Below are 27911 nucleotides of genomic sequence, written 5' to 3'. Positions count from 1 at the left end.
AGTGATGCAAACTAAAATAGCCATCTCACTTTACCTTGTAGCCACTAGATTTTCACAGCTTTTTTTCTACTCTTTAGGTCACCATCAGAATGAATTGCCCTGTAAAAACTGTCCTCATAAGGCAGCTTGCATACCTTTTTTTTGGTTACCTTATTGCCTACAGGATAACTAATATAGGTATGAGGGACATTAAGTGGATTAACCCAATTTTGTTCTAACATGGACTTTCTATCTTTGTTCTATCTCTGATATAACTGAAATCTTTCTGCAATATATATCTAATAAGATAGTACAAATATACTGGATATTCTTCAAGTTAAGAACATTTTTGTTTCTCCTTCCAGCAAAAACATGCCAGTTGTGAAAAGAAATACACTGTTTGTTTGAGCTATTTAATATAAGGCTTTCAAAGGGTATTTGCACTAAGATAAATCTTTCCAGCAAAATGAGCATTCTGAGGAGGTCCTCAGAGCTTGTATTTTCTTCTCTTTACCGCTGGCTCTGCCTGTCTGCCTGACAGTTACTCAGCCAGTATAGGTGGCAGTTCACTGTGCATGTCTTGTTTTATTTTTTATTTTTATTTTTGAATTCAGCCTAATAATGGGAAATCTCTTTCTTTAAATAACCGAGGATTATGCATCTTGTAATATACCTCTGTGCTTCTATTAAAAACTATTCTTGCATAAACCATGGTTCATTAAATTTGCCATGGCATTTATAGCATGTACTCATTTAACTAAATCACACAAGCAAATGCAATGCCTCCACATGACATTTTGTGAAATGGACATCAGCAGTCATTCCAAGGTAGCCATGTGAGCAGCAAGGACCCAATTTGTATTGGTCTTAGGCAGTCTTCTCTAAGTCTCGCACACAGTCTTGGCTGATTGAGCACATTGTGCGTACCTATCTCCTGACATCCCAGATAACCTGCTGCACTATGAGTTGGAAGCTGCTGCCATCCCCCGAGAAGCCACTTCTACATTGAAATGTCTTTTATCATATCCTAGCACCAATGCAGACATCCAGTTCAAATTACAAACAAGTTTCTTTCTGATCAGTTGCTTGAATGCTAAAAAGACTTTGTTATCTGGAACCATGCTATATGACAACAACAGAAAAAAAAAAAAAAAAAGATTTTTTTCCACATTATATCCAAAGGCCACTGTGCAATTGTGGTTGACAATAACTGACAAATGCCTAAACCAATCATAGCACCTACTGCTATGACAAAGATAATTACTGCCTTTCTGTTGGTGAAGTGTATACCCTTCTCTGTATCACATTTAAAATAATCTAATTCCAACTCATTTTCCCCCTCTAAATTGTTTCCAGCTGCACGACTCCTTTCTTTTCCCCATATTATTTTTATTGGATATAACACAATTCTGTAAAGATAGATTTTCCCATAATAAATACACAGATGTTTGAATAATAAACATACAGTCAACCTGATACACGAATATTACTAAGCATTAACTAACAACATATATTGATTAAAAATTGGAAAATGAGAACATAAAGTAATTGAAAGAAAAAAAATGGCAACAGGAAAGAAAGGGAAATAAAGAGATAGAAGTGTACTTACTTTAGGCAAACTATCTGGATTCATTTATGGTTCCCTTTATTGATTTGCTGATAGCATTAAAACACATGTATGGTTGTAAAGCATGTCTAAGAATGCCGCCTGTCTTCATGTATTGGAAATTTTCTGCTCATACTGCAAGTCAAGCTTTCCAAGTTGGCCAACTCATACCATACTAGACACTACTGTACTAGATCAATGTATCTCCCTGGATGTGATTTTCCATTTTTGGAGAGTAATGAGCCTCTCTACTCCTCCCATTTTTGGTAGGAAGTTTTTATGAACATTTGGCATCTCGGTCAAACCACCATCGTAGCCCAGAATAAAAATGACTGGATTCATATGTGAATCCAAGTTTAATTAAGCCTATATATGGCCTGAACCAAGAATAATTTACTGACATCCCTCATTATGCATGATAAAATGCCAACCAATTCTCCACAATGTCATCACTTACAAATCTTTCATGCCCAATTCCCATGTTCTTTTATGCCTGCAGCTAAAATAGCAGGATTCAACGTGGATTTAGTTACATATTTCCAGTGTAAATATATAAAGAATCACATTTTTATGAGTATCTTTCTTCTGGAAGGTGCTTCACTCCATTTCTTCACTTTCTGTTTGAAATTATGCTGTCTTCCTATCATTTTATGTGTGCATATATACAAGTGAAAGCGTGTATATAACCTTGACAATCGACTTTATTTTCTGACTGTTTCTCAAAATAACCTGTAAGGTCTTCTTCACCTGTGAGTTAACAAAATCCATGCACATATTTCAGTAGTCTTTAAAAATGCAGTTTTCTCTTCCATCCCTCTCCCTTTCTGCCTGGAGAGTGGAATAAGAGTTGGGTAAATGCACGGTGACTGGAAATTTCTTAAGATATTGGTCTTTTCCTAAATCTCTCACAGCAATCAAAGCTTAACCTCACTTCAGAAGCATCTTTTCAACATACCAGAAATCTACAGATCCACACAAAAGGTCAGAAATTAAAAAAAAAAAAAAAAAAAAACTTCTGAACTCCCTTGTTTTTGCCAATTTGTTGCTTCTTCCCTGTAAAATGTTCAGATCAATTATTAAGTTTTTCCATATAACCCATATCTAAAGTTATCTTTGAGACATTCTGATGAGTGTGAAAGACAGCCAGATGAATACTACTAATTCATGACAATTTTCTATATCATGAGTCTGACAAAGGGATCTTCTACAGATTATTTTGATATCTTTATATCTTTACAGCTATACATTTCTAAGACTTTTGTCTGCTGTACCTCATTTTTGCCCTGGATTTAACACTATAAGAGCAGTCTGTTTATAAGCACTTCAGTTTGGAGAATTTCAGTGGAAAAGGTCAATACTCAAATAATTAGCCAGAACAATCTACTTTCAAAGAACCATGGTAGGTTTCAATTCTGATATTGATTCTAACTCCCTACTTCAGAGGCTGCACTGGATACTTATTTGCTTAGAGTTTTTTGCTTCCAATTGCTATTAATAATCTATAACTTTTAGAGGTACCTACATGATAGATTGTTTAAACCATCATTTGGGGCAATTAAGACCAATCCACTCTTTTGCATTAATAGCTTGGTAGGACCAGAGGCTATACATTTCCAAATCAGGGCCCTTGCCTTCAAAAAGTTAGAAGGACAATAAATTTTCCACAATGATTATCAGATGTATAATACCAATTTATGTATCATTAACCAATTAATTTGTGAATCCATTTGTTAAAGAGGTAAACTTATGGCTTCTGACAAGGGGAATGAATAGAGACTGCAAAAGATGACTTTATGTGAGAAGCTGGTGTGAAAACTAAGGATGAGTGCAGGAAGATGACAATTATGAGTACGTGCAGGGACAGGATGAGTAAAGTAAGTGTAGTAGTGATATTTTTCTTTGGAGTTAGCACGACTGGGAAAGTTCCCAGCTATAAATATATATATATATATAAAAAGACAATTAAAAAAAAAAAAAAGCTATACACATGGCTTGCCTAATGCATTCCATGCCACGTCCTTTGTTCATGCTACTAATTTGGATCTCCTTACCACTTTTTATCTCTGGTTGCTATAAATCTTTCACACAAATATGAATGCCCCACATATAACATGGTTGCTACAGTTGTTATTCTAACCTCCGAATGAATTATTTGCATTGTTTTTAATATTGAACCCTGTGTATTACATAGGTGGTGATACAGGACCCATTCACTGAAGTAAGTCTTTGAAAAAATAGCTCAGCATCAATCCAACATAGCTAGCTTATTGAGGATGAAAGGAATAATGTCTGTCTTTTTTTTTTGTCTTAATCCTTCCTTCAGTCTGTTCAAGACAGAACCAAATGTCTGGTTTAGTGTTTCTGTATGTGTCAGATACAGATGTGTTTTGTTACACATGTGAATATTTATGTTTACAAGTCTTTTGTACCTTTTAAGTATTTTATTTTATTTTAACTTTGTCCTTTTTTTCACTTGTTTTCCTCTCACTAGTGTAATAACACCACTTCCTAAACCTTGTCCTTTCCCTAGATACTGACCACATCATCTCTGGGTGCTACTCCACTAATAAAACAAATAAAGACATGTGGATTATGGGATCCTTTATAGACCTGCATGGAACTCATCTGGCTCAGCTGGCAGGGTTCATGTAAACCTTCTCCATCCGTTACAGTTTGTGTGGTTTCACACCCAACAAATGTCAAAGCAGAACTCAGCTGCAACTGCCAAGTTTTGTCTGTGTTTGGGTTAAGCCATAAAAGAACCCACCAAATTCCACATCAGTCATTTCAGAGCTGAAAGAAACCACCCAGGTTCGGTGAAGAGGTCAAGAATTTGGTGAACATTTTGGCAAATATGACCTGAACAATGGCTCAAGAAAACCTTGTTTTTTCAAAACTTGTATAGTCTGACCGTCCTGATAGCTGGTCCATCCTGATACCAAACAATTTCTGTTCCCTATGGCTCTTATTTCAGAAAGAAAGCACAACCACGACTTGTTGTCTTCTTTAAGCGTTTTCACTGTGCTCACTTGCACAATTTCTGTCAGTGGTATAGATTGTTAGGTATGAATACAATCATACCTACGCTGATGAGGTGTCACAAGATTCTGAGCTTGAAGAGGAAAGCAGAAGTCATGAAAACATTTTCAAGTGAAAGTTTAGCAGTGACACTGACTCGGGTACAACACTACCAAGTGTCTCTTTCCAAGGACATAGATGATCTCACAGATGTTAAGAGGACTTACTTGTCTAAGGTTCAGAGCATGCCTGCAGGCTTTAGCAGGTCAAGACAAAGGAGCATAAAGAAGTACAACAGTAGTCTGCTTGGCATCTATATATTTTCTAGTAGCAACATCATTTTGGATATCATCTTATGACAAACAAGTCTAAGACCAACCAAGGAAGACTAGACCTGTGCTTCTAATAGTCAATACAGGTGACTAGATGGCTTTCTGATTCATTTAAAGATGAAGGCAAATGTTAAGTGTTCGTTTATTTCCTGTATATGGTGTCTCGAGGATGTTTAATGCCTTCCACTTCCTTTTAAGAAACAAAGGTTAGGTGTGATGTATTTTCTAAGAGGAATTAGAAATCTCTTCAGTCAAATGTGGGAAGAGACACTGAAAATCAAATTTCTCACTACCATCTTTTCAGCATTAATTCTACCGAAAATTTTTCTAAAGTTCAAGAAATTCAGACTTTTCTTTAGCCATTAGTTTGGCTTTCTAGGCCTTTTCACTTCTGTGGTTTTGTGTGGAGTAATGCCAGAGTATGATAAATTCTCTGCTAGTATAAGTCAGTTCTCCTGACATCAATGTACTTATTCAGTTACAATTCTTTATAACTAGTCCACTGTGCACTGAAAAAGCCCAGACCTCAATCAGACTCTCAGTCTTGCATGTGCTTTGAAAAAATATTCAGTTTCGTCATTGACTTAAGCGCACCTGAGCTTTTGGCATTCATTGCACAAGTATGTTGGGGGAAAAAAAAAGTGCCTTGATCTCTATTAACAACCAAAGCACCATGTAAGTTGCCTCCTCTTTGCACAGATGGGAATAATTGTTATGCTATTTTTTCACACAGTTTTAAAGATATCTTGTGTCTGACTACATTGAATTGTGTTACAAAACTCACCTGAACTATTGAATTCAAGAAAGAGATGTCACCCAGAGAAGAATGTGACACAAGAACATGCTACAACCACACAGAGAAGCTGGATGATTTCATTCTGAGCACCCCTGTGAGAGCCAAACACCACAAAATGTTATCCCAACATTGAGCACCATAAGCATGGGGTATGGTAAGTGGACAGCCCTTGGGGGAGAGAGGAAAGGACAAGAATAGGGTTAGGATACTGAGCTAGTTGATGAGGAAAATAATGATCTCAGTGCTGGAAAATAAATTTGCATAATCCTCCCTATGAAATAATAGCAGACATACGGTAAATGGAAAGTGATCACTTAACTTCTGCCAGCTAATGGTTTGTCAGGCCAAGATCCGGTATTATTTTCTTCGAATAGGTTTCCTGCCTCAAATCAATTGCAGTATTTTCTTTAAAATATGACAGCAACATTAAAATGGATATGTATTGCTATTTTTTTATTGGAAGGCCAGTGTCGTATGTGCTACACTTCCATCAGTTAATTGGGACTCTCCTTTTACTTAAGCTCTTGGGAAATCGGTGGAGGTGTTCTTTGGAGCTCATTGTAGTTCCCTTTCGATTGGCCTTAACATGCACCACAGTTATCATGGCAGCCTCTAACAGGATAACAATTGGAAATATTTTTTCAGGGGCTGTGATGACTGTGCCCTAGGATGCCTGTGCAGGGATCTGGGTCATTGCTAGGTATGAAGTTGCACAGATATGAGTGACTTCGTCTAGAGTTCATTAGAGATTTCTTGTCTCTTGCCAATTACCATTTGATGATTGAAAAATACAGACCACAGTTGCTCTGGGAGCATCACTGTTGAACTCCAGCAAGCAAATACCTTAGAGGGAGCTAAACCATTGCAGAAGCACAGTGAGAAAGCTAAAAGACAAATAGCCCCAAAATACCATTTTAGCACTGTATTAGAGACTCCCTTACCTACTCGAAGTTCTTGTCCAAAGACTGTTTTCTCTCCCAGTGCAGAGCAGTTCCACCTCCCATAACGAAACTGGTACTGGCACTCATTGATTCCCATTTGTGCCCCTTCTCCAATCACAATGATGGCATCAGGGCGGCTCTGGCAGATCGCTCGCTGCCGAGGGGCCAAGCCTGGGATTTTGTTGCAGATGATATTAGCTCCTAAAGCCACCACAGATGACAAAGCTCTGAAGAAAAGCAGAAAGACACATTAGAACCAGATTGAGGCTATTAATTGCTTTTGCTGTATGTTGCCATGTGGCAGGCAAGGTGCTAAGTAAATGAGGAAGGTTTGGAAGTTTAGTTCCTATAATTATGTAGACTTATCCCAACTTTTCTGGTCTGGTAAGCGGATTTGGAAATCTTGCAGTAATTCTTGGTCTGATTTGTGCCAGAAACTCCACACAAGTGGAACTTTGGCACTTCTGCTTCCAGTCCTACACACTGCCATCAGATGTTTAGATGTGGAAAGTAAGTCATATTTAAAAACAGAAAATAGTGATAACTGGTTGTATGTGAATCTCTGAAGTTAAGGTCTGCTTTGAATGGCCTACACAGATTCAGGCTCAGTGTTTTAATTACTGCAGCCCATCCATCCATCACTCATTTGAAACCATTGAACACAATTTAGAGGATGACTTGACAGTACCAACTTTCTTGCCCGTTATTACACTCTTGTACTGAGTGATTAATGAAAGTTCACCAGCATAACTGAACTTCTAGACCTGGCAAATATCACGGAGCACATATGAGTGATCCTTAATATGGGCTATCCAGACCAGAAACATTTGTATTTCTCATTCTTCAAGTATATTTTCAGCATTATTTATAAAGCTTGCATATAACTTGCACCTGCCATATGTTTTCACTTTAGTGCATTTATTTTTCATTTTTCAGCATCATTACAGGCTCATTTTTCAACATCAGTACAAGCTACATTTTAAGCAGTCATATTTTGAAAAAATAAGACAATGTGGGTACACATTCAGGGATGCCTCAGGTCACATCTATCAAGTACCAGCAGGGATGCTTCAACTGACTCTGGACAAGCCAGCAAGAGCAAGGAGCTCAGTATAGTTTTGTTAGCAAAACAGTCCTTTCTCAACCCAATGTGTTGGACCCTGAGACAGCTCCACAACTTAGGAGCCTTCAGTCCATTTTCAGAAAACACTCTTCAGCACCCAAGTCAATGAAGCACTTCAGAAAATGTCTTCCAAAAAAACGTAGACCACCAAAAGGGAAGAGCTTGAGGCATACTACCCCATAATGATGTATGTGGTCGTCATTTCTGATCCACATCCCTGACTAGTTATATAGACCTTCTGAAGCCTGCAAAAGCCCCTGCTGCATGGGCTAGCTGGTTTTTGTGCTCTGCAGACAACATCCTGCTTCTTGGCAGCTCCAAGGAAGTACCTCTGCAAACTTTTTCCCCTCTTTAGCTTTTCCCAGCCTGGTATTGGATCATACATTTAGTTTCAATTTCCCATCCTGTTAGTTACAGGATACAGAATAAATTCCCCATTCCTTTTCTCTCCATCTTGTACGCTCACTTATGCCTCTGTTCTTAGTGTTGAAAAATTCCCATTGGAAGTGCTCTTTTTGGAAAATGCTGACTAAACAAAATTGAAGCGTTTTGTAGGAACTTACCAACTTCACCTTAAAGGTAACCAGAAAATTACATAGATGTTGCATTTAAACAAAATCAGAGTGTTTCATTTTGCCATTTCAATAAACTACAGTAAAGCCAGAACAAAAAGGGTGAAATGCAGAACTCTTCGCTGGTCAAAATGAAATACAAGTTTTACTGTGGGATGGAAATTCCATGATGATTCACTCTGCCTTTAATAGGTATTTGTGCATCTTTTCCAAAGTTAACAATCCCTGAGAAGTTTCTCAATTGTATTTTTATTTATGGCTTGGGGCTTTATAGATATGGAAAAAAGGTATTGCAAACACAGAACATGTATGCCATGTGGTACTACCTACTAAACAAAAGTAAGAAGAAAATGTAGTTGCAGCTCTGACCACTCACAGTGTATGGGGCATGAGTGCTCAGACCTGTTGCTTTCATTCATGTTTCTCTGAGTACTAAGGAACAAAGCTGGAGCATCTGGAATCTACAACTCCCCAAGATTCAGTCAGGTTTTGACCTGAGATTTTGTTTCTGGCCTCTCTACTTAAACAACTCAATAAAATATTTAAATGACCATGCCTTTAAATCAAAATTTTCTAAGAGATACAATAATGTTTAAAAAAAAAAAAGTGAATGTCATGTAGAGATAATATGATTCTCTGACTTCCACAACGGTTTTAGATAGTAACATAGTACTTAGATAGTAACATGAGAAGGAGACATTTAAAATCATAAGGAAAAGTATCACCTTGATCACTTTAAAATACCAGAATCTTTTCCCAAACCATGCCGGTATTTAGTCTGGCTGTTTTCAAAGTTACAGCAAGAGAACTGTATCTTGTTCAGAGTATGTATACATCCAGCCACATGATACCATATAGCATTACACTGTTCATGTTGTATAAAGGGTAGTAGTTGGGTGCCTCTCCAAGTGACAAAGAAAACATTGTAGTTCCAATTATAAGCAAACTAAATTGATAAGTGATGGATCACAGGCAAACTGCAGAAGAGCTTGCAGAGAAGCTTCACTGTACACTGAGGCAGAGGAGAGGGCAAATTTCAAATACAGGTGCACGAGGTTTACAAAAATTAGTAGGTTTTTGACCACTTGCTCTGCAAATTCATTGCTGGGCTCTGGTGTCAAGCTGTGTTCTCTGGGCTTGCATACCACCAGCACCAGAAATAAAAACACCATCCTGGTACTGTCCCCTTCTCCTCCCTGTGGATGGTTTCACCCCTGGAGCTACATGGCTCTCAAATGATGCGGAAGCAGTCTCACCATGTTTACTTGACAGTGCTCTTATAAATCTAGGCGTAACCTGAATGTGCCCAACAGGGGACCTGAAATTGCAGCTTGGTCAATGTCTCTTCTGCCTAAGAGCGGCTGAAAGGCACACAGGTCAGCCACACTGTCAGGAAGCACAGGCAATGGGCCAGCTGAGGAAAATTCCTAATCCTGAAGGAATGTGGTGTTAGGTCCTAGATGTGAACACACACAAGACTTCAAAATTCAAGTTTATGTTCAACATATGTACACAAGACACAGTGTTCTGGTCCACTGGGTACCCAGTGGTCATTGACTAGCTGAGGCTACATGACCAATTAACTGATAAATAATATATATATACATATAAAATGTATAATATAAATATATTTTTACATTAAAATACTGATAAAAGTTATGAGATAACTTTCTGGCATCTCTTTTGGAAAAGAAAGCTTCCCCCACAGCTTTCACTAACAATTATCTCAACTTGAGCAGCAAAAACTTATGACTTTCAAAACAAAGAAAAGTAGGAAAGGTTTGGCTACGGTATCTACCCCATGTATAATTTACAGTTTAGTTGCTTCCTCCATACATATTACTACTGTCTCATAATTAGGTTAAAGAGTGTATTCTATGGTCTCCCATCGTTTTTGGAGCAGGCCTTGGTCAAAGTGGGACAGCTTATTCATCCAGAAAATAAGTATCATCATATCTGCCTCAGAACGTATTGTGAGGATATTGATAATTACTGTGTGCTTGAAGAGAGATTTAAGACATTCCTTATTAAAAGGATCAAACTTCAGTTACTGGGGGGGGGGGGGGGGGAGGGGGGAGGGGGTTAAGGAGGAGGAGAGCCTTAGTTTTTTTATTACTACTTCCAGGGACTTCCCCCTCTTTGGCCTGAATTTACCAGCATATTCCCTCAGACTTGTTTAGCCTACTTTAAATTGTTACTATAATTTTAGTGCCAAAAGAAGTGCTGAATCATGAATCTGAGGTTTTGGAAAACTATTTATATTAAAGAAATGCATCCAGCAGCATTTCAAGCTTCCTCTCCACTATTTCTTGTGGCGTCCCTCAGTTTGTGCGTCTGTCACACATTCAGGAGGATTGTGCTTTACTCCTGGCCCTTGGCAGGTTGAAGACTACCCTTTTTTTACTTGATGGAGAATGTTTTGCTTTATAACTGTCAAAAGACAGATCCACACGCCACATTTTGGCATCTTTTCCCATCTAATATTTCTCTGCGGTGCAAACTCTCATGATTCTTATCACAAGGAAATCCTGAATGCAGGGTTTTGTTAAGATTTCTGCTGCAGTTTGCTATAATTGTAACCATACCACAGTGCAATAGCCTATGCACAATTCAAAGTGTGATGTTGGGCCATCCACATGGGTTATCCAATTGAACAGTGTTAGTGGGATAACATTGCACATCAAAGCAATTAATGGTAGTGGCTGGCATATGAATAGTCATCACTGTTCTCCATCACTAGTCATTAATGCAAGGGAAACACCAGCACTGAAATTGAGCTCTAAACAGAGTAATTTTCAAATAAATAATAAAAAAAAAAATCTAAATCTGGGCTTGGATAGGACCTTGCAGTTCAAAGTTAACAAGCTAAACCTGAGGAGTGGTGTCTCAGAAGGTTTGGTTTGTCCTGAAATACCAGGTTTATCATTCTTTGAAAAAATGTCTGCAGCTGCAGTCAGACTGGATATAAACAAAAACACACAGCAGTAGGAGGAAAATTTCAAAGTATTTTCTAAAATAATGCTTGTTTACCTATGTAAAGACAGATGACAATGAATATTCTCCCTCAAAATGTGTTCCCTGTCATGGTTGTGTCTTCTCTCTGGGACATACACAACTATAACCTTCCTTTTCACAGCATTATAGGGAAAAATGTAAAGATCAGAACCATGAAAATTATTGTATATTGCAAGCAATTCAGCAATTCATTAAAATGATAGGTCTTTGAAAATACTTCAGAAATTAAATATTAATCCCTAAAATCATGTGAGCAATTAACAAGCACATATTGAATGCAATATTGCTTGTCAGAATAAAAATGCACTTTTCATTAACAATTTTTCTAGAGTCTCTATTTTATATTTACAAATGCAAGCATTTGCTTAACTTCAGCACATTAGTCATTTCATTGATATCAAATGTCATTATGTTCTTGCAACTTGATGAATGTCCTGCATAGGAAGGTCATCACCTGAGTTCTATTTTATAGAGGGGCTTAGAATCTTTGCACAAGTGGCAAATACACAAATATAAAATAAAACCTTATAATGGGCAATTGTACAACCACATGAGAAAAAAAATAAATCTAGTTTTTACTGTTGTTAGAAGAATCTGCTTTTTAGCAAAGTGATAAATAGAACTAGCTGTTTATAGATAAATAGGAGTCACTAACCAGAGTTCTCACCAAGCTCCAGTACAGGCACAAACATGCACTGAGATTTCTCCAAAGAGCTTAGAATTTTGTTCCAGCAAATATGGAATGAAAGGCAAAATAGAAAGAGAATTATTAAACTACCAACACATTTCATACAGACAAAGCACTTAACCAAGCTGATTTTAACCTTTTGGTTTGAAATTTGAGTCTGCACTCAAAATTCTTTTCCATCAGTCCTTGCACCCTGTGCATATAACACTTTATTACAGGCCAGGAGTGGCTTCAGAAGCTGTACCATCTTCTTTAACACCCTTTCTCATTTGTATTCCTGCTTGCACAGTGGTGCAGTACACATTTCCCCACAAGCCGCCAAGACAGCCTTGCTGCAAATCCTTTGAACAGGCGTGCTTAGGATTACCCTGATGTCAGCCCTGACTGCGCTACTCGATATTCACCTTCGCTTGCTGTCGGGCGGGGTATCCTTTTCAGCAAGGAATGAAGGGATTTAGCCACACAAATCCCATTAACAGAAGAGGAGCTGCACGGCTTAAATCTGGGTACACTGTACTGAAAACTTACCCCACTGTGCCTGATAAAAAGCTCCATAATGGGATCTTTGTTAGGAGGAGGCACTGGCATATTTTGCGGTGACACTGTGACATATCTGAAACAGTACACCACTACCGAATAGTTTACTTAATTAAGAATTCCTAAGTAAATATTTTGAGCATGCGTAAGTTGCACGAATTGGCAGAAGCATCGTGGGCTCTGAGTTCCATCTGCATATGTTTATGCTTTCAATTTTGTTTTCCACGGCAGGCCTTAAGAAATCATTGTTCAGTGTATCTGTTATTGAAATGGAAATCAAACAGGACTGTTTGATACTGTCCCATGGTGCACTCATCTCCACTGGAGCTCCAAGCCAAGTTTTTGGACTTGTGGGCCATTGATAGCAACATGGTCATTCATGTTAAATGAAAGGCAATGACTTCTCTGAGCAGATCACTAAAAAAGAGCCTTCTGGATCATACAGTGTGGTTGGTGGCATGGTCCAGAATGAATGCGGTAAGATAAATAAACCTGAGGGCACAGCTCTCATAAGGGCGGGGTGTGCCTTAGACAAAATGCTTGCTTTAGAGAGGAGTGGGAACAAGGATCCACATTACATCCTTGTACACAACAGTGATGGGGGAAAGCCTATGCAAAGCTTTGGGTTCGTGCCCTCCCCTGGCTTGCTGTACAGAATCATACAAATACCAGTGGTCCTGAGCCTGAATGGAGGATAGCTGGGGAGTGGTACTCACTTAGCTTTCTAATGCAAGATAGCTGAAGCTCAAATTGAAGACCCAGGAGCTACTCCTCATCTAAATAGTGTTATGCCAGGGTAGGAGGGCTGGGCGTGATTAAAGAAAAAAAATGACTCACCTACTACTCACTTGCTTTCGCAGATTCCACTAGTGCTTGGTACAAGCTTTTTGTTAGTTATTTCTGGTCACTCAAGAGCAAGAAAAAGCATAAGCATCTATGAAACAGAAGTATTTCTGGTCTGATATCTCTTGAGATTTATACCCACAATGACATTCCAATCTGACTGGTGCGTGGATGGTCCACTGTAATCATCACTTATTCATCAGTTAGTGAGGCAGCTCTTGATATGTAACAGGATATCCTGAAGACCTGTTACACCTCTAGTTTACTTGTATTCAATTTTTTCAAGACTATTACTCCACTATATATGAGGCTACTTTATGGTGTTTTTTTCAGAAATCTGTGCATTACCCACAGATTTCATTTTCAAGAGCCAGAAGGCCTTATCTAAGTGCAAATATCTTTTCCAAAAGAACTCAAAATTCTGAAAAAGTAATGGGTTTATTTCCCATTAAGTTATGTTTAAAACAGAACAACATAAATATTTGATCGAAATGAGTCCTTTCTGATATGAAGTCCTGATGATGTCTAGGATGTGACAATCTTTAGTGACCACGTACTAATCTAGGAGCCATTCCTCCACATTGATCTTTGTGGGAAAATGTTCACACCAAGAGAAGGCTCATGAAAAACAGAAATGCCTCACGTGTAAATATATCTTCTATCAGATAAATCACACTCCCAAACTGGACATTTGCATAATCTCTTAAAGTAGGCATACCGTATTTGAATGGTAAACGACTGTGTAACAAGCATTTTCATTTTTGGTCTACACTTGCTTTTTTCTAGAGGCATCTTGTCAGATGGAGAAAAACATTTTTGCGTATCTATAAACAATAAAATTAAAATAGGATGTCAAAATACCTGAAGTGTGGGAAACATTGATTCCAGAACAATTTGGGTTTCAAAAAGCATTTTATTTGCTAAAACAGAGTAAGCTGATAGGACTGAGCAAGCTACAGGCAGGCCACAGTTCTCCTGGCATGTGTGGGGTCATTCGTGAGAGACTACGATATCCCTGCTTTGGTCTTCCCAGTGATGATAGTGGTGGTACACAAGATGTAACTGAACTTATCTGAGTAAGTTTAATGAAAAATGGTTGATATAAAGTGATTTGATTTCATGCCAGATGTAGAAATCACACTGAAATACTTCTTTTTTTGTCTTATGTCTATACAAGCACATTGTTAACAGAACCTACCATTTCAGTCCTGCAAGCATCCACACACCTGTATTATGCCCAGCAAAGTACCAGGCAACATCTACTATCAATAACAAAAATGTCCAATCCTGAATGCCTGCTGAGCATTTGCAGTTGGTATGGATGTCAAATGCTATTATTTGCCTTCCACCCTATTTCTGTTTTCCTTTAGCACAAGAAAGAATCATGCTGATATCTAACAAAGTTACAGAGTTGTTTGCTGAATAGTGATTCACTACAGAGGAAAAAGATTACCTTGCAGCGTAATTGTGGTGGGATATTGCAGTTTCTCTGTGGGGGAATAGAACTCTGAAATACCAAAATGGCTGGAAGAGATAAGCCACACAATTTATGTGTCTACACTAAAATGTTTCAGTGTTATAGGCAAATCAAAATGTCACACTTCAAGATGTAAAATCCCAAGCTTTCATTATATGCTTTTTTTCATATAGCAAACAAGAATGAATAAATTGTCTCCGTCGCACATGACAAATGCATAGTTATTGAAATTTTCCAAAATTTATCAACTCCAAGCCTTAAATAAGTCTAACTGGAGTGTATGTTTTGGTTTTGTCCAAAGTTCAGCAGACTGCTCTCCCCTGTGAAAAAGTTATAAGAGTAGGAGAAAGATGAAAGCATTCAGGTGAAGTCCAAAATTTGGCAAGACCATATCCTGTTTAATTTGTGAAATCTGATGATGTGTGTCAGACATGGTGTGGCTCTGAAATCCTCATAGAATGGCTCTGATGCGTAGAAACATATATTCCACTTGGCTAGCTCACTCTAAATTGTCATTTAGTTAATAGCAGATATGTGGTTGTGTTTTTTAAATATTGAAGATGGACTGTTGGTGAAATCTATTTTAAAATACAGGCTTTCTTGTATTTACATTTAGCATTTAAGTATATATATATATATTTTTTTTTTTTTTTGGCTTAGCATGCACAGGACTTCCATGAACATGATACACCAATTGAAAGAGTAAAACATGTAATAGTGGATCTACAAGAAAGGAAGATATCTGCTTTCCCAAAAGAAACAATCTAGCTTTAGTGCTATGGTAGTGCAGGTAGGAACTCATTTCTGCTAGCCAATGAGAATAAGCTCTGAGAATTTACTAATGAATCATTCTATCACAATATTTAGTCTTTTATGTTAATTTTAAAACTGTGGCTGTTAAGCATGAAGGTGAAAGCATGTATGTGGCTTTTAGCTATAACCGAAAAGCAATTAAAGTAGTCTCAGAGGTCTTTTCAAGTAAGGAAAGTGAAGAGGCCATATTGACCCCATGCAAAATGTGTAATTTGGACTAAATGACCACTGGAGGTTGCTATTTCTGCACTGATATATGACTACAAATCTAGCTGTCTGACTGGTCTTGAATTAACAGCAGAACAGAGAAAATTAAATTCACTTTGTTATTGACATTAAATTTTTGTACGCTGAATACACCAGCATAATTTGACTCAAGATTTCTCTCGTTTTCTTTCCTCACCACTGTTTTCATGGTGGTAAATCTTTGCTACAGCCATGAGATATCAGAATATCAAATTGAAAAACATCTGCAGACAAAATTAAAACCAAAATCCCATATGCTTGCTGCATCTTACTTAAAGCAAGACAGTTGTCTGCCAATGTAGGGGTTGAAGATCATAAGGTCTTCTCTCAGCTTTTCTGTTCAACTGATTAACCTCTGAGATGACAGCATGGTCAGGGGAACACAGCATCTCATGCATAGGTGTGCAGCATGTAGGAAGCAATTGTGAGGACTGGGCCTCTTGACAAGAGCCCAAATATACCAGGCAGACCGTTGACTTTTTGACATATTCCCAATCTGCTCACAAAGCCTTCATCCCTAGACCCACTTTCAACACTTCTCTTTCCCTCAGATTACATTAGTTGGTGTACGCTCTCTTACTGTGAATGCACTTATGTTGTTTCCAGGATGTAGAAAAAAATAGGAAAGAAACATGACATCCCAGAAGCACAAATCATTGATCTCACCAGGTCTGGCATGAAGACATGGCTTTGCCCTTTTTCAGAGCAACAAATTACATCACAGCTCCTCCTTGGAAGTCTCCTTTTAGAATCAAGATATTTTGGCCCCTTTGGGTATTTTTCTATTGATTAAGAGACCCAACATATATTCTGTGGTTGGTACTGTTATGTTGCTACCAGTAACCAAAATACCAAGGCATGTTAGTGGCAGGTTGTCACAACCAGAAAAGAGAGTCCACAGAAAATTACACAGGCACAAACGAACGGAAACAGCAGAGTGGCATCTGTTCATTTATGGATGAGAATTTAGATACAGCTTCCCTCCTGTTTCTGCTGCTGGAGATGCAGGGTTACACAGCTAACCCTCCTCCCAGACCAGGCTAACCCTGCACCATCACCTGGCCGTGAGCTCAGCCCCATGCAGACATATCCAGACTGGCTTTAGATGACCTGGCAGAAGTTGCAGCATAACCACCATGCCACAGAGGCCGGCATGAGCTGATTGCCTGGGTACTTGTCTTGCTCCCTGGACAGGTTTGGCAACCAAGAGATTTTGCTGCGACTAGACAGGCAGCTTTAAATGACTTCACTCGGCTGGCTGCAACGTAAGCATGCTTCCAAAACACAAGTGCCATAGAAGTCCCTTTTAGCCTGCACAGCTCAGATAAGATCTTGCAGAGCCTTGACTTAAAGAAGGAGAGTGCTGTTGGGACCAGCCCATTAAATGCAAGACATCTACCACTGATTTCAATATTTGCCACACTTCATGCTTGTCATTTTGTTGCATTTATTGCAGTGGGAAATTTGCTATTAAACTGCAAGTCAGTTGAAGTAAATGTACCAGAATATGTCCCTGCATGTAGATTTCAGAGGAAACACCAAATCCCAAAATGAATCTAAGAGGTAGAAGTTTTGCATTAAGGCAGATGCCTAAGAAAAACAGGGTACGGAAATACCGCATTAGGTAGGTTTTGCAAGTTTCTAATAAATACCTGTCTGAAAACAAACAAACAAACAAACAAAAAAGGATTGCAACATATTTTTGAGGAAATATCAAACTGAATTTCTCTTGTAAAAAAAAAAATAGCCTATTAATGCATTAATTAATCTTGCTTTTTCTCTTTAAAGTCTGTTTGTTGACCTTTATTTTCCAGTGACAAAATTATTTGCAGCCTTCTGCACCATCATAGCTAACTGCATGCAAAACCACTTTTATGGAGGAGGACTGTGCCTTCTACATTGAGCTCTCACTGATAATCACGTAAAAAGAAATTCTGATCCACTGGATCATTTATCCTTAATGTACTGGCATGAGGTTGTGAGGCAGTTTGTGTACAATAGGGCTAAGCAGGGCCCTTGAAAGCCCTTGTAAGCAGGGCTTAGTTGCTAGCACACTGTGAGACTCATCAAACATTTAGATCTATTCCCAAATGTTAGCCATTACTATAAAATGGCTGCAGCCTAAGCACATGAGGGTAAAAAATGGGGGCAACCCCTTAAAAACTGTAGAATATAAAATAGAGAGAGAGATCCTACACATATTTCCTAGCATTCAAAATGTTGTTATATTCAGCATGTGGACTTTCTGTGACCAGAAACATGGTGCTTTATAATCCAAACTGTCAACGCTGCACAGAACAATGTAACACCCAACAGGCTGCCCATGAATCTCTAAGATTCCTTTCAGCTGCTTATTTCAAAATTTTAAGTTTGACTGATGCAAGAGCATTGGGAAAGCACATTGTATCTTTCCTAGGTCCCTGGCTTGTTGCACTTATTCCAGGTGTTCAGAAGGATTAGCAAAAGACATTTTGAGTTGGTTTTCCAGGGGGAGCTTCTAAATTTGGTAGACAGCTGTAAACATTGTGCATCTGTGTTATTATCGCAGTGGCCTGTGTTGGGTGTGTCCCTAGGGACTGGCTTTTTGCAAATCACTATAAGCTTGTGAAAGCAACCAGACGAAGTACTTCTCATTCTAAGATCTCTCAAAAAATCACACATATGCCAGCACTCACACCTGTGTGGTTTTTATTTATTTATTTATTTATTTTTGCTGTTTATTGAATCCATTTCAGCTTCTTCCTGCCTTCGGAATGAAGATGCTGTTTGGGTCTGCCTTTTTCTACTGCATTTTGCATGTGTTTTTTTTTTTCCTCCAGCTCTCTTTCTAAATCTAATTATTTGAGTCCTTTTATGACCACGCATTCCCGAGTGAACCTATTTAAGGGAGTAAGTGAAAATAATAATTTGGGATTCACAGCTGAGCCAGCAGAGGCTGTGCTACAACAGCTACATAAAAATGCAGCATATGCAATCTGCAGGGTGTACAGGCAGACAGCACAGCACGTGCAGCATTGGTCAGCAAGAGCCTAGGGCAGGCTCAGCAAAGCTGAAAATTCCCTGGGAGGACTGGGCGTGGTGTAACAGCTACCTCTGCACTGCACTCCAGTCTTTGTCTTCGGCCAACCTTGTGCTCTTGGAAGAGTCTTCTCTGCTAACAAATATTTACTCTGTTTTTTTTTCCCAGTGCTGGCACTCTTTTGCTACTGACTTTTTAAAAAACATTTTACCCTGAAGTGCAATGGAAATTGATAGAGTAGTATAACCTTTCTGTCTACATTACATTTAACCATTCTAGAACAGAAATACTTCAACTAGCAATAATACCATAGGCTATATTAAAGTATGTGAAACATTTTTCTAAAATCTCACAAGTTAAATATCATTAAGCCCTATGGAACTTACCCACTAGTCAGAGGGGAGGTTAGTTTAAAAGTGTTGTGATTATAGCCAGGGGAAGTCAAGATGTGCTCTAAGATGTGAAATCTGCAACCTACATTCATAGTTTCTTACAATGGGCATTAAGTTGATGTGACATGCCTTGCCAAAAAAAAAGTGTATGCTTGTCTTTAGGCATATCAGAAGAACCCATGAATCAAAGCATCTGTAAGTGCATGCCAGAGCACTCTGTTGGACTGAGATATTTATGCATGGCAGTGTGCAGAGCTGACCACTGTATGTACACATTAAAAGGCTCCCATTAGGATACTACAGGACCACAAATGCTGGAGACTGAAGGAGCTGAATTCCCTATAGAAAGTTTTGTAAGAAAGTGATGTGGTAATCATTTTTGTCTGAATGGTGGTAGGACAGCACAGTATTAACAATGGAAACAAGTAAACAGGACAGAAAGTGACCTTAAGGAGGCAGTAGTCCATCCACCTTCCCTGAGGCAAGATCAGCTACATCTTTTTCATTCCTGACACACTTAGTTCTTTATGTATAAGAAACACATAAAGAACATTTGGGGATGCCAAATGTCCCAAAACAATCTGTTCCAGGACTTTATTGTCCATTAAAACACCTATTTTCCCTTATGCCCTAACCTAATTTATATAACTAAAGCTCAGTACTTCTCTGATGCATGGAAACAGAATATTTTGTCCCCAGGAGTATTGCACCATCTTTTACATTGTTGATAAGTCTTCTCTGGAGCAAACCAGCCCTCAACCAACTTTTCCTCCTAGGCATATTTCCTAGACCTATTTTAGACCTCCCATTGGTCCATGTTTTTTTGCACAAAAAGCTAAACTGTGTATCATGACTGGCACTGAAGGAAATACACTCTCCCCTCTCCTCCTCTCAAGGATGAAAGAATAAGGTAACTAGCTTTGTTACCCCATACATTTAGTGCCATTCTGGATGCTGCCTGCTCCCGATGATCCTGGGCTGCCCTTGGCTTTGATTTGAGCAGTGACTTTATACCCTATACCCCAATACAGTTGCAATCAGTGGGTTTCTTATAGATAACACTCTTAACTTCCTCTGCTTGCCTATGTTATACCCCAAGCCAAATGCCAAGGTTTCCCTCCCTTCTTCATATCACAGTCTGAAAAGAGAAGCACTGCTCCTTTCAGGTTTGATCCAGTGTAGAGCTGCCCTGTAGGAGGCAAACAACCAGCTCAACTGACTTTAAGGACCAGAGACCTCAAGCCATTTGCCATACTGAGCAACCCTTCCTGCCCACATTAGATTAACTGTTAGTTTCTGAGAAAGCTGTAGGTGACAGGGAATAAGCTCATCTGAGGAATCACTGGTACTGGTATATTGAGAGTGAAAATTTATATATCAAGCGTATCAAAACCAACATTGTCTCAGCACTGAGGTCTTCACTTATATCCTTCATAGCCATGTAAGAACAAAACACTGCCAAATCTGAAAATAGGTACACAGGCAAGGCAGAGAGAAATGGAGTGGAGATCTGAAGTAAAGTGATATTTACACTTACACATCTTAAAATGATCTTTCATTTCTTCTGACTTCTTCAGTTCTTGCATGGACCCACTGTTAAAGCTATCTTGCACTGTGTAAAATCAGCCCTGCAAAAATATTTTGAGTCTTTGAACTTGTGTCTCAGCCCCTCACAATGGAACAGTAACATTGTACAAATATTGTCCAGTTATCAGCACCTCTTTCGTTTGTGTCTAAAAGGAGTTGCAGCCTCTGACTGAAAATTTGGGGCAGATGGAGAAGAATTGTAGTAAAAGGCGCAGAAACAATTTTAATAGATTAGTCTTGATATTTGCAATAAAACTTTTAATGTTTGAGACAGAAAAAAATGGCAATTAAAAGTATCCTTACTAAATGCTTAATATACAAAAAAGTCATATTTTAAAAACACCGATTTTAAGAGTCTTAGAAATAGTGTATATACTGGCTTCCAGATAAATCTAAAGAATGTTTTGGTGCATAAATTACAGCAGACAAAAAGAACTCACAGTAAGTAATAGCCAAAGTAGACTTGACTTGTTTTGGTTTCATTGCACTTTAAAGATTTAGAACAACTGTGCACGTGAATTGCTGTAATTAGAAATTTGTGAACTGCTTAAGATAAAAGAGGTAGCATCACTTCCAGCCTTACTGGGTCATTCTTTTCTATCTCAAAACAGAGTGAAAGAAAAGTCTGTCTGTTTTTGTTTTGTTTTGTTTTAGTAAGGAATGACACATGCTGGTGAAAAAGTGTCTTTCAATTCCAGACAGAAAAGCAGTCTCTCTCTTTAATTTCTAGGTCAGTCTGTATGCTCAAGAGGCCCTAGGACTTAAGAGTCCAAATCATTAGATGCTTCTGAATTTGCTATAATTCATGGATTTTTATAGAATATGGTATAAAACTTTCTGTCCAATACCACTTAAAATAAACAACTCTAGATTTAAACCAGTGTTTACATTTTTGAATTCAACTTCTGAGCATTTCATTCCTAGTAAAATTCAAACAACCTGATTTTATTGGATTACCATCACGTTATTCCATCAAAGTGAATCCTTAAACTCTAGTTTCTCTGGCTCACACACAAAGGTCTTGTGCCATATGCTTGAGCTTTCCAAGCTTAGCCTATAGGATCCAGCATGAAAGTTTATTGTCATGGCAAAACAAACACATAGCACAGGCAAGACACCAATGAAATACAAAATTATGTGGAAATTGAAAGCCAAAACTTTAAGAGCTGGGTTTTGGTTTCTTTGGATCCTTAATCCCAGAATGGCTCAACATTTTGTCCAAATTGTTCACCCAGGTCTAATGACCATTGAACAGTCTAGCAGGCACTACACATGAGATAGGATTAGGAGGTCATGGGTTCAGTCCGTAAGTAGGACCATTCACCCCTGTCACAAATCTACTCAGTTGACAGACAATTCTTTCTGATGAGTTGGCCACCCATTCGGAGGGTCAACAGAAATCTTACTTATTTTGAAAATTTGACCATGAGACACAAACTGCCCTTCTGTGTGGGGAAGCCCACCCCACAGGTGCCCAGAAAAAAATCACAGTTCATGCTGTTCAAAATCCATCCTCCCAAGGCTCTTCCTAGGGTGGCTAGTGTTTTCCAAGCTGGTTGCTTTTGTTCTGACTTCTCGTATGTTCTAAAAAAGTACTTACAGAATGATGTATTTTAAAGGAAAAAACAGTTGCAACAGGTGAACGTCATATATGTTTGTTCAGCAAGTTAACTTCAACAAACCAAAGGGAATGTTGTGAATACTTTCACAACAACAACAAAAGATATTGTAAAATAATACCTTAATGCCATGTCTTAAAGTATACTTTAGACTTCTCTTGCTTGTTATGCTTGAAAACTTCCTGTCACCCAAGGAAAAAAAAAAAAAGAAGAAAAAGAGAAAAAAAGAAAAGAAAGAAAGATCCACAGCATTCTTTCTGCGTTACGTAAGCACAAGAATAAGAAAATCACCACCCTCACCCCATTTTTTCTGTTTTGTTTTGTTTTGTGTTGGGAAAACTATAACTTAATGAAGGATTTAATAACTAACCCATACAGTGCAGTAGCTGATAATACGATCCAAGCATCACAAACCAACTCCCAAATGCTAACAAGAATCAGCATCTTTGTTGTAGAGCAAAACAATGCAATCTCATACCAACCCAAAAGCCAGTTCCTCTGGAGATACCAAATGTCTAATTCACAGTGAAAATAGATGGTGATAGATGATGATGCATGTACTACATTTTGATGTTGCCTCCCAGAGATAAAACAGAGGGCCTGATCTCTTGTTGTGTTAAAAATTCTCTGGTGTTTTTTGGAATCAGAGAACTGATAAAAAATAAGATAATTATAATTGTCTGGGTAAAATTCTTGCAAGCATTAACTATATATTGCATTCTGGTTTTGCCTAAACACTTTCTGCATTCGATCTGAATAATGAACAATGTAGTTTTTTGTTTTTGTTTTTGTTTTTTTCTGGCAAAACTGGGGGCAAGAAACCAGCTAATTACTTGAGTAAACTGAATAAGGCTTGCTGATAAATGGCTATTTTCTAGTTCAGAATTGAATGATTCTACTTATAAATTTAGACATAATTTAGCATTTAACTCCATGGCCCAGTGGGACAGCCCTGTGAATGTGAAATTGAGTACACATGTCAGAGGCCTGCAACTGTTTTGGGACTCTTTCAGGATGGAACAAAATATTGTACATTCGTGACTTCCTTATATACAACATATATACAATGTATATGGATGCGTCTCTTACTCAGAATTAAAGGGTGTATGATTTTGTATGTTTTATAGGATGCCCTCTGACTGGAGAAGTGAAGTCATGCCAGGGTGGATTTTGGACATAACCTACCACAGAGGAATTGTGGATAGCAAAACAGCTGGCTGACACTAAGTATGGCCAGATTTGTGAAATAGGCTTACTGCTTTTGCACTTACATTGTGTACTCTGAAGATCTCAGGGCTTTCTAGAAAAGGACATGAAGAAATCCACACTGCATAGAAGAGGATTATGACCCTTCTTGTGTTGCTAGTAGAGGAAAGAAAATGTGATTCACAGACTTGGAGACCTCAGGCAGAAAGCTTGACATTATAACCATTTTTATACCATAGATCCGCTCTGCACCATAAATGTCATGATGAGTTCTCCAGTCAGTTTGGTTATGCAGCTCAAAAACACACTTGCATTATTTCAGTGGAAGACATAAACATAGACGGTAAGTTTCTTGGTGAAGGGGTTATTCTCATTTCTGCCCTATGTTCAGCAGTGTACCCTCTATCTCCACAAAATGTCACTGCATAAAACTAACACAAAGAAAAATCCACGTTTCCTGTGACGCAGAAAATCAGTCATTCAGAACAGAAAAGAGAAATAAGATAGTCTGTGATGTAAGATCATAAAATATTGCAGCCCACTAACGTCCACAACTTCTTTCATAATTGACATGGGCTGTCAGTGTGATCCAGCGGTGAGACACTGTACAAGCAAACCAAATAATTTCCAGACATCTCCTATGTGAAGCAGAGAAAACCGTAGGGTCTTAAAAATCAGGGATTGAAAATTCCTAGCAATAACAATAGATGAGAAGTGGTACTGTTAGATATGCGAATACTGAGGCACAGAATTATGTAAAAAAAAATGTTTTGAATTTGAATGTGGCAATCAATTTACTTGGTTTTGGTTGTCTGTCCGTATCAGAAGCTAAATGACAAGGAAATCCTCCCTGGTGTATACTTAGTGCACTATTTTACCACATTTACCTTCCTATTGTCTTCCTGAATGAGAGACCTTACCACTATAAAGTCAAATCAGGGAGAGGATACGCCAAGTATCCCATATGTTTAGCATTTGAAATGCAAATCTGGGAGATTCTCCTCTGGAGTCATAGACTCATAAAATATTGGGCTATTTGCCCTACTATGAAATGCACTTTAAACAGGATGGGTCATAACAGGAGACTTCCTTAAAGCAAGTGAACATGGGAAGTAAGCTGATACCTAGGTGTGAACAGAGCAGCCTGAGCTCTGAGTCAGACTGTGTGAGGGAGGCATCAGAGAGAGGCAGGATATTGAGTCTTCTGGTCCTGAAGAGCATCCTGGGCATGCTTTCCTTGCTAACCTACTCTCCCAGAAAGCCCACAGGCAAGACTGGAGAGCCACTTCTCCAGTATCTTGGATACCAGCTTAAAATAACAAGATCTGGTCCTATTCTGGCCCCTGTGTATCTTTGGACAAGCCACTTCATTGTCTTGTGCTTCTTTCCTGCTTCCTTGCATTCATTTTAACTTCCTAGAGGGTATGTGGGCCAGGACAGTATCTTGCCCATTACTGTGATCTCTGTCACAATAAGGACTCAGTGCTAGGTGTTAATTTAGTTGAAAAATTAATTAGAAGGCACATACCAACTGACTACCACATACGTACCACCAGTAACAAACAAGCTGACAGCAAAGAGAGGCACTAAAACATTTGACTATAGCATCATGCTTAGTGCTTTCCTCTGCCATCCAGATTATCCTTTTCACACTTTGTAATAATCCTGATCTTTTTTGCTGTAGTTGCTGTTATTCATTTGTTCAAGAGAAAGATGTTGCGTTGGGTGTTTGTTTTGTCTTCCTAGCTGTCCATAGCTTTTTTTCCTAGATAAGTTGAAGTTGTTACCAAAGTAGTATCGTAGAATTATAGAATCACAGAATATCCTGAGTTGGAAGGGACCCACAAGGATCATTGAGTCCAACCCCTGGCTCCATACATGACAACCAAAAAATCAGACTGTGTGTCTGAGAGCATTGTTCATATGCTTCTTAAACTCTGGCAGCTTGGTGCCATGACCACTTCCTTGGGGAGCCTGTTCCAGTGCCCGAACGCCCCTCAGTGAAGAACCTTTCCTTAACACCCAGCCTGACCCTTCCCTGTCCCAGCTCCATGCCATTCCCTCAGGTCCTGTCGCTGTCCCCGGAGAGCAGAGCTCAGCGCCTGCCCCTCCGCTCCCCTCATGAGGGAGCTGCAGGCCACCATGAGGCCTCCCCTCAGTCTCTGGGCTGAACAAACCAAGTGCCTTCAGCCACACCCCATACATCTTCCCCTCTAGACCCTTCACCATCTTTGTAGCTCTCCTTTGGACACCAAGAGTTTTATGTCCTCCTTATACTTTGGTGCCCAAAACTGCACACAGTACTTGAGGTGAGGCTGTACCAGTGCAGAGCAGAGCAGGATAATCACTTCCCTTGACCTTGGCTAGCAATGTCGTGCTTGATGCACCCCAGGGTATAGTTCGCCCTTTTGGCGTCCAGGATACACTGCTGGCTCATGTTCAACTTGACGTCAACCAAAACCCACAGATCCCTTTCTGCAGGGCAGCTCTCCAGCCTCTTGTCCCTCAGTCTGTACATACACAGCCAGGGATGCCCCATCCCAGGTGCTGAATCCAGCACTTAGTAATTCCAAAACAAACCATCCTCTTCACTTTTTCCGAAGATATGTCAATGTTTTCCAGACCCAAAGAAGGTATATGACTGTAGGTATAGCAAATCTTAAATGTCTCCTTCATGGTGCTCAGCAGTACCATCTTAAGGACCATTTTTAAATTCAACTATTTTAAACAGACTAACATTAACATTAAAATAAGTATTATCACATTTATTGATTATCTCCTTCTAAAGACAAGGAGGACATACTAGATAAACTATATCTCAAATTCTTATCATAGATGCAGCCTGTGTATAACTACAGCACAAGTTTTGTGGATTTGTTAATGTTGACTATGTTGACTCCTCACCTGGCAGTAACATACCTCTTCTCTGCTCCACTGTCTTTACCCTCCTAGCTGGCTGCAAGACACCTCAGTTCATAGTAGCCAAGCTCCTGTCAGCAAATTGAAGCTGCTGCACAGTGCCTTGGCTGGTGCAACCACAGTCAGTCAGTAACCACAGCTGCCCCTCACTCCTCCACCTTGGAGGAACCAAGTGGCTGCATGCTGCTGCCTAAAACTTTGTAATACCATCTGAACCCTCACTGGACCTCTAAAGAAGCCATGAACTACTGATTTGAGAAACTGAAGACTAAAGCCCATGCCAGAAAGGATCCAGACTTCCTATGAGCACTTACAAAGGTGAGTGGTCCATTCCTCCCCTTAGTGGTTTGCTCTTATGACTCCTGCTATAATGTTTGCTGTTATAAAAATCTGAATGGTTCTGTTTTCAGCTTCCCATCATTGATTCAGACAATTATGTATGCCACAGAAGAGCAACTGACAGTCAAAGAGAAAACTGAAACCTCTGCAGTATGAAATTTAATTCTGCTCTATGACACTGACAGTAGCAACTGAAGATCGAGTTGATTTCTCTTTCTTCACAAGCCAATCTCTCTGCTTTTTCTCTGGGTAGCTGAATGGTGAGATAGTAAATTTAATCCATTGCTTCCCATGGCTTGGGCTCTTCCCAGCTGTCCATTGTCTTTGGGTTTTGAAAGGCTGGAGGGTACTGCCATACTCACTGCAAGTTTATCCACAACCTTGGGGACTCTCAGAAGAAGAACAGTCACCTTCTCAGACCTACCTCTTGGACTTGAAGCCAACACTGGCAACAGGGAAGCTAAATCTGCCTGTTACAGAAGGGGCTTGGTGAGGCCCCTGGGGAGCCCACAACATCCATCTTATCCTCAGCCACTAAGCAGCCATGGCATGATGATGTCTTCCAACTAATGCTGCTTATGTGCAGATGTATTCCATGATACCTTTCTTCTGCTGTCACCCTTCTTCATGCTCCCTGGCCTAATGTAGCCAAGCTGTTTTGCAGGCTTCACCTTTCACACATTTTTTCTTCAAAAGAAATGAAGCAAAACCAGAAATTGCCAGGGTTGATTATTTTTTTTTCAAATAGTAGTTAACTCCTCCTTTGTTACAGACACCTGCACACCCATGCACATGTGCACATGCACCTATGCGCTAACACAGCCAGCCAAGCACTTTGCTTTCC

General features: G+C 39.1%; 1 protein-coding gene across 2 annotated transcripts in view; it reads right to left on the bottom strand.

The window, feature by feature from the left end:
* WNT7B (Wnt family member 7B) overlaps positions 1-27911 on the bottom strand; it is a 93751-nt gene that overhangs the window by 33135 nt on the left and 32705 nt on the right. For both annotated transcript variants that reach the window (XM_013184563.3, XM_013184562.3), the window contains exon 2: positions 6673-6899. In XM_013184563.3, coding sequence (XP_013040017.1) covers positions 6673-6899 — 227 coding nt within the window. The remainder of the gene's footprint in view (positions 1-6672; positions 6900-27911) is intronic.

Source organism: Anser cygnoides, chromosome 1 (genome assembly GCF_040182565.1).
Source record: "Anser cygnoides isolate HZ-2024a breed goose chromosome 1, Taihu_goose_T2T_genome, whole genome shotgun sequence".
Classification (NCBI taxonomy): Eukaryota; Metazoa; Chordata; class Aves; order Anseriformes; family Anatidae; genus Anser; species Anser cygnoides.
This window is presented reverse-complemented; position numbering and strand designations above follow the sequence as displayed.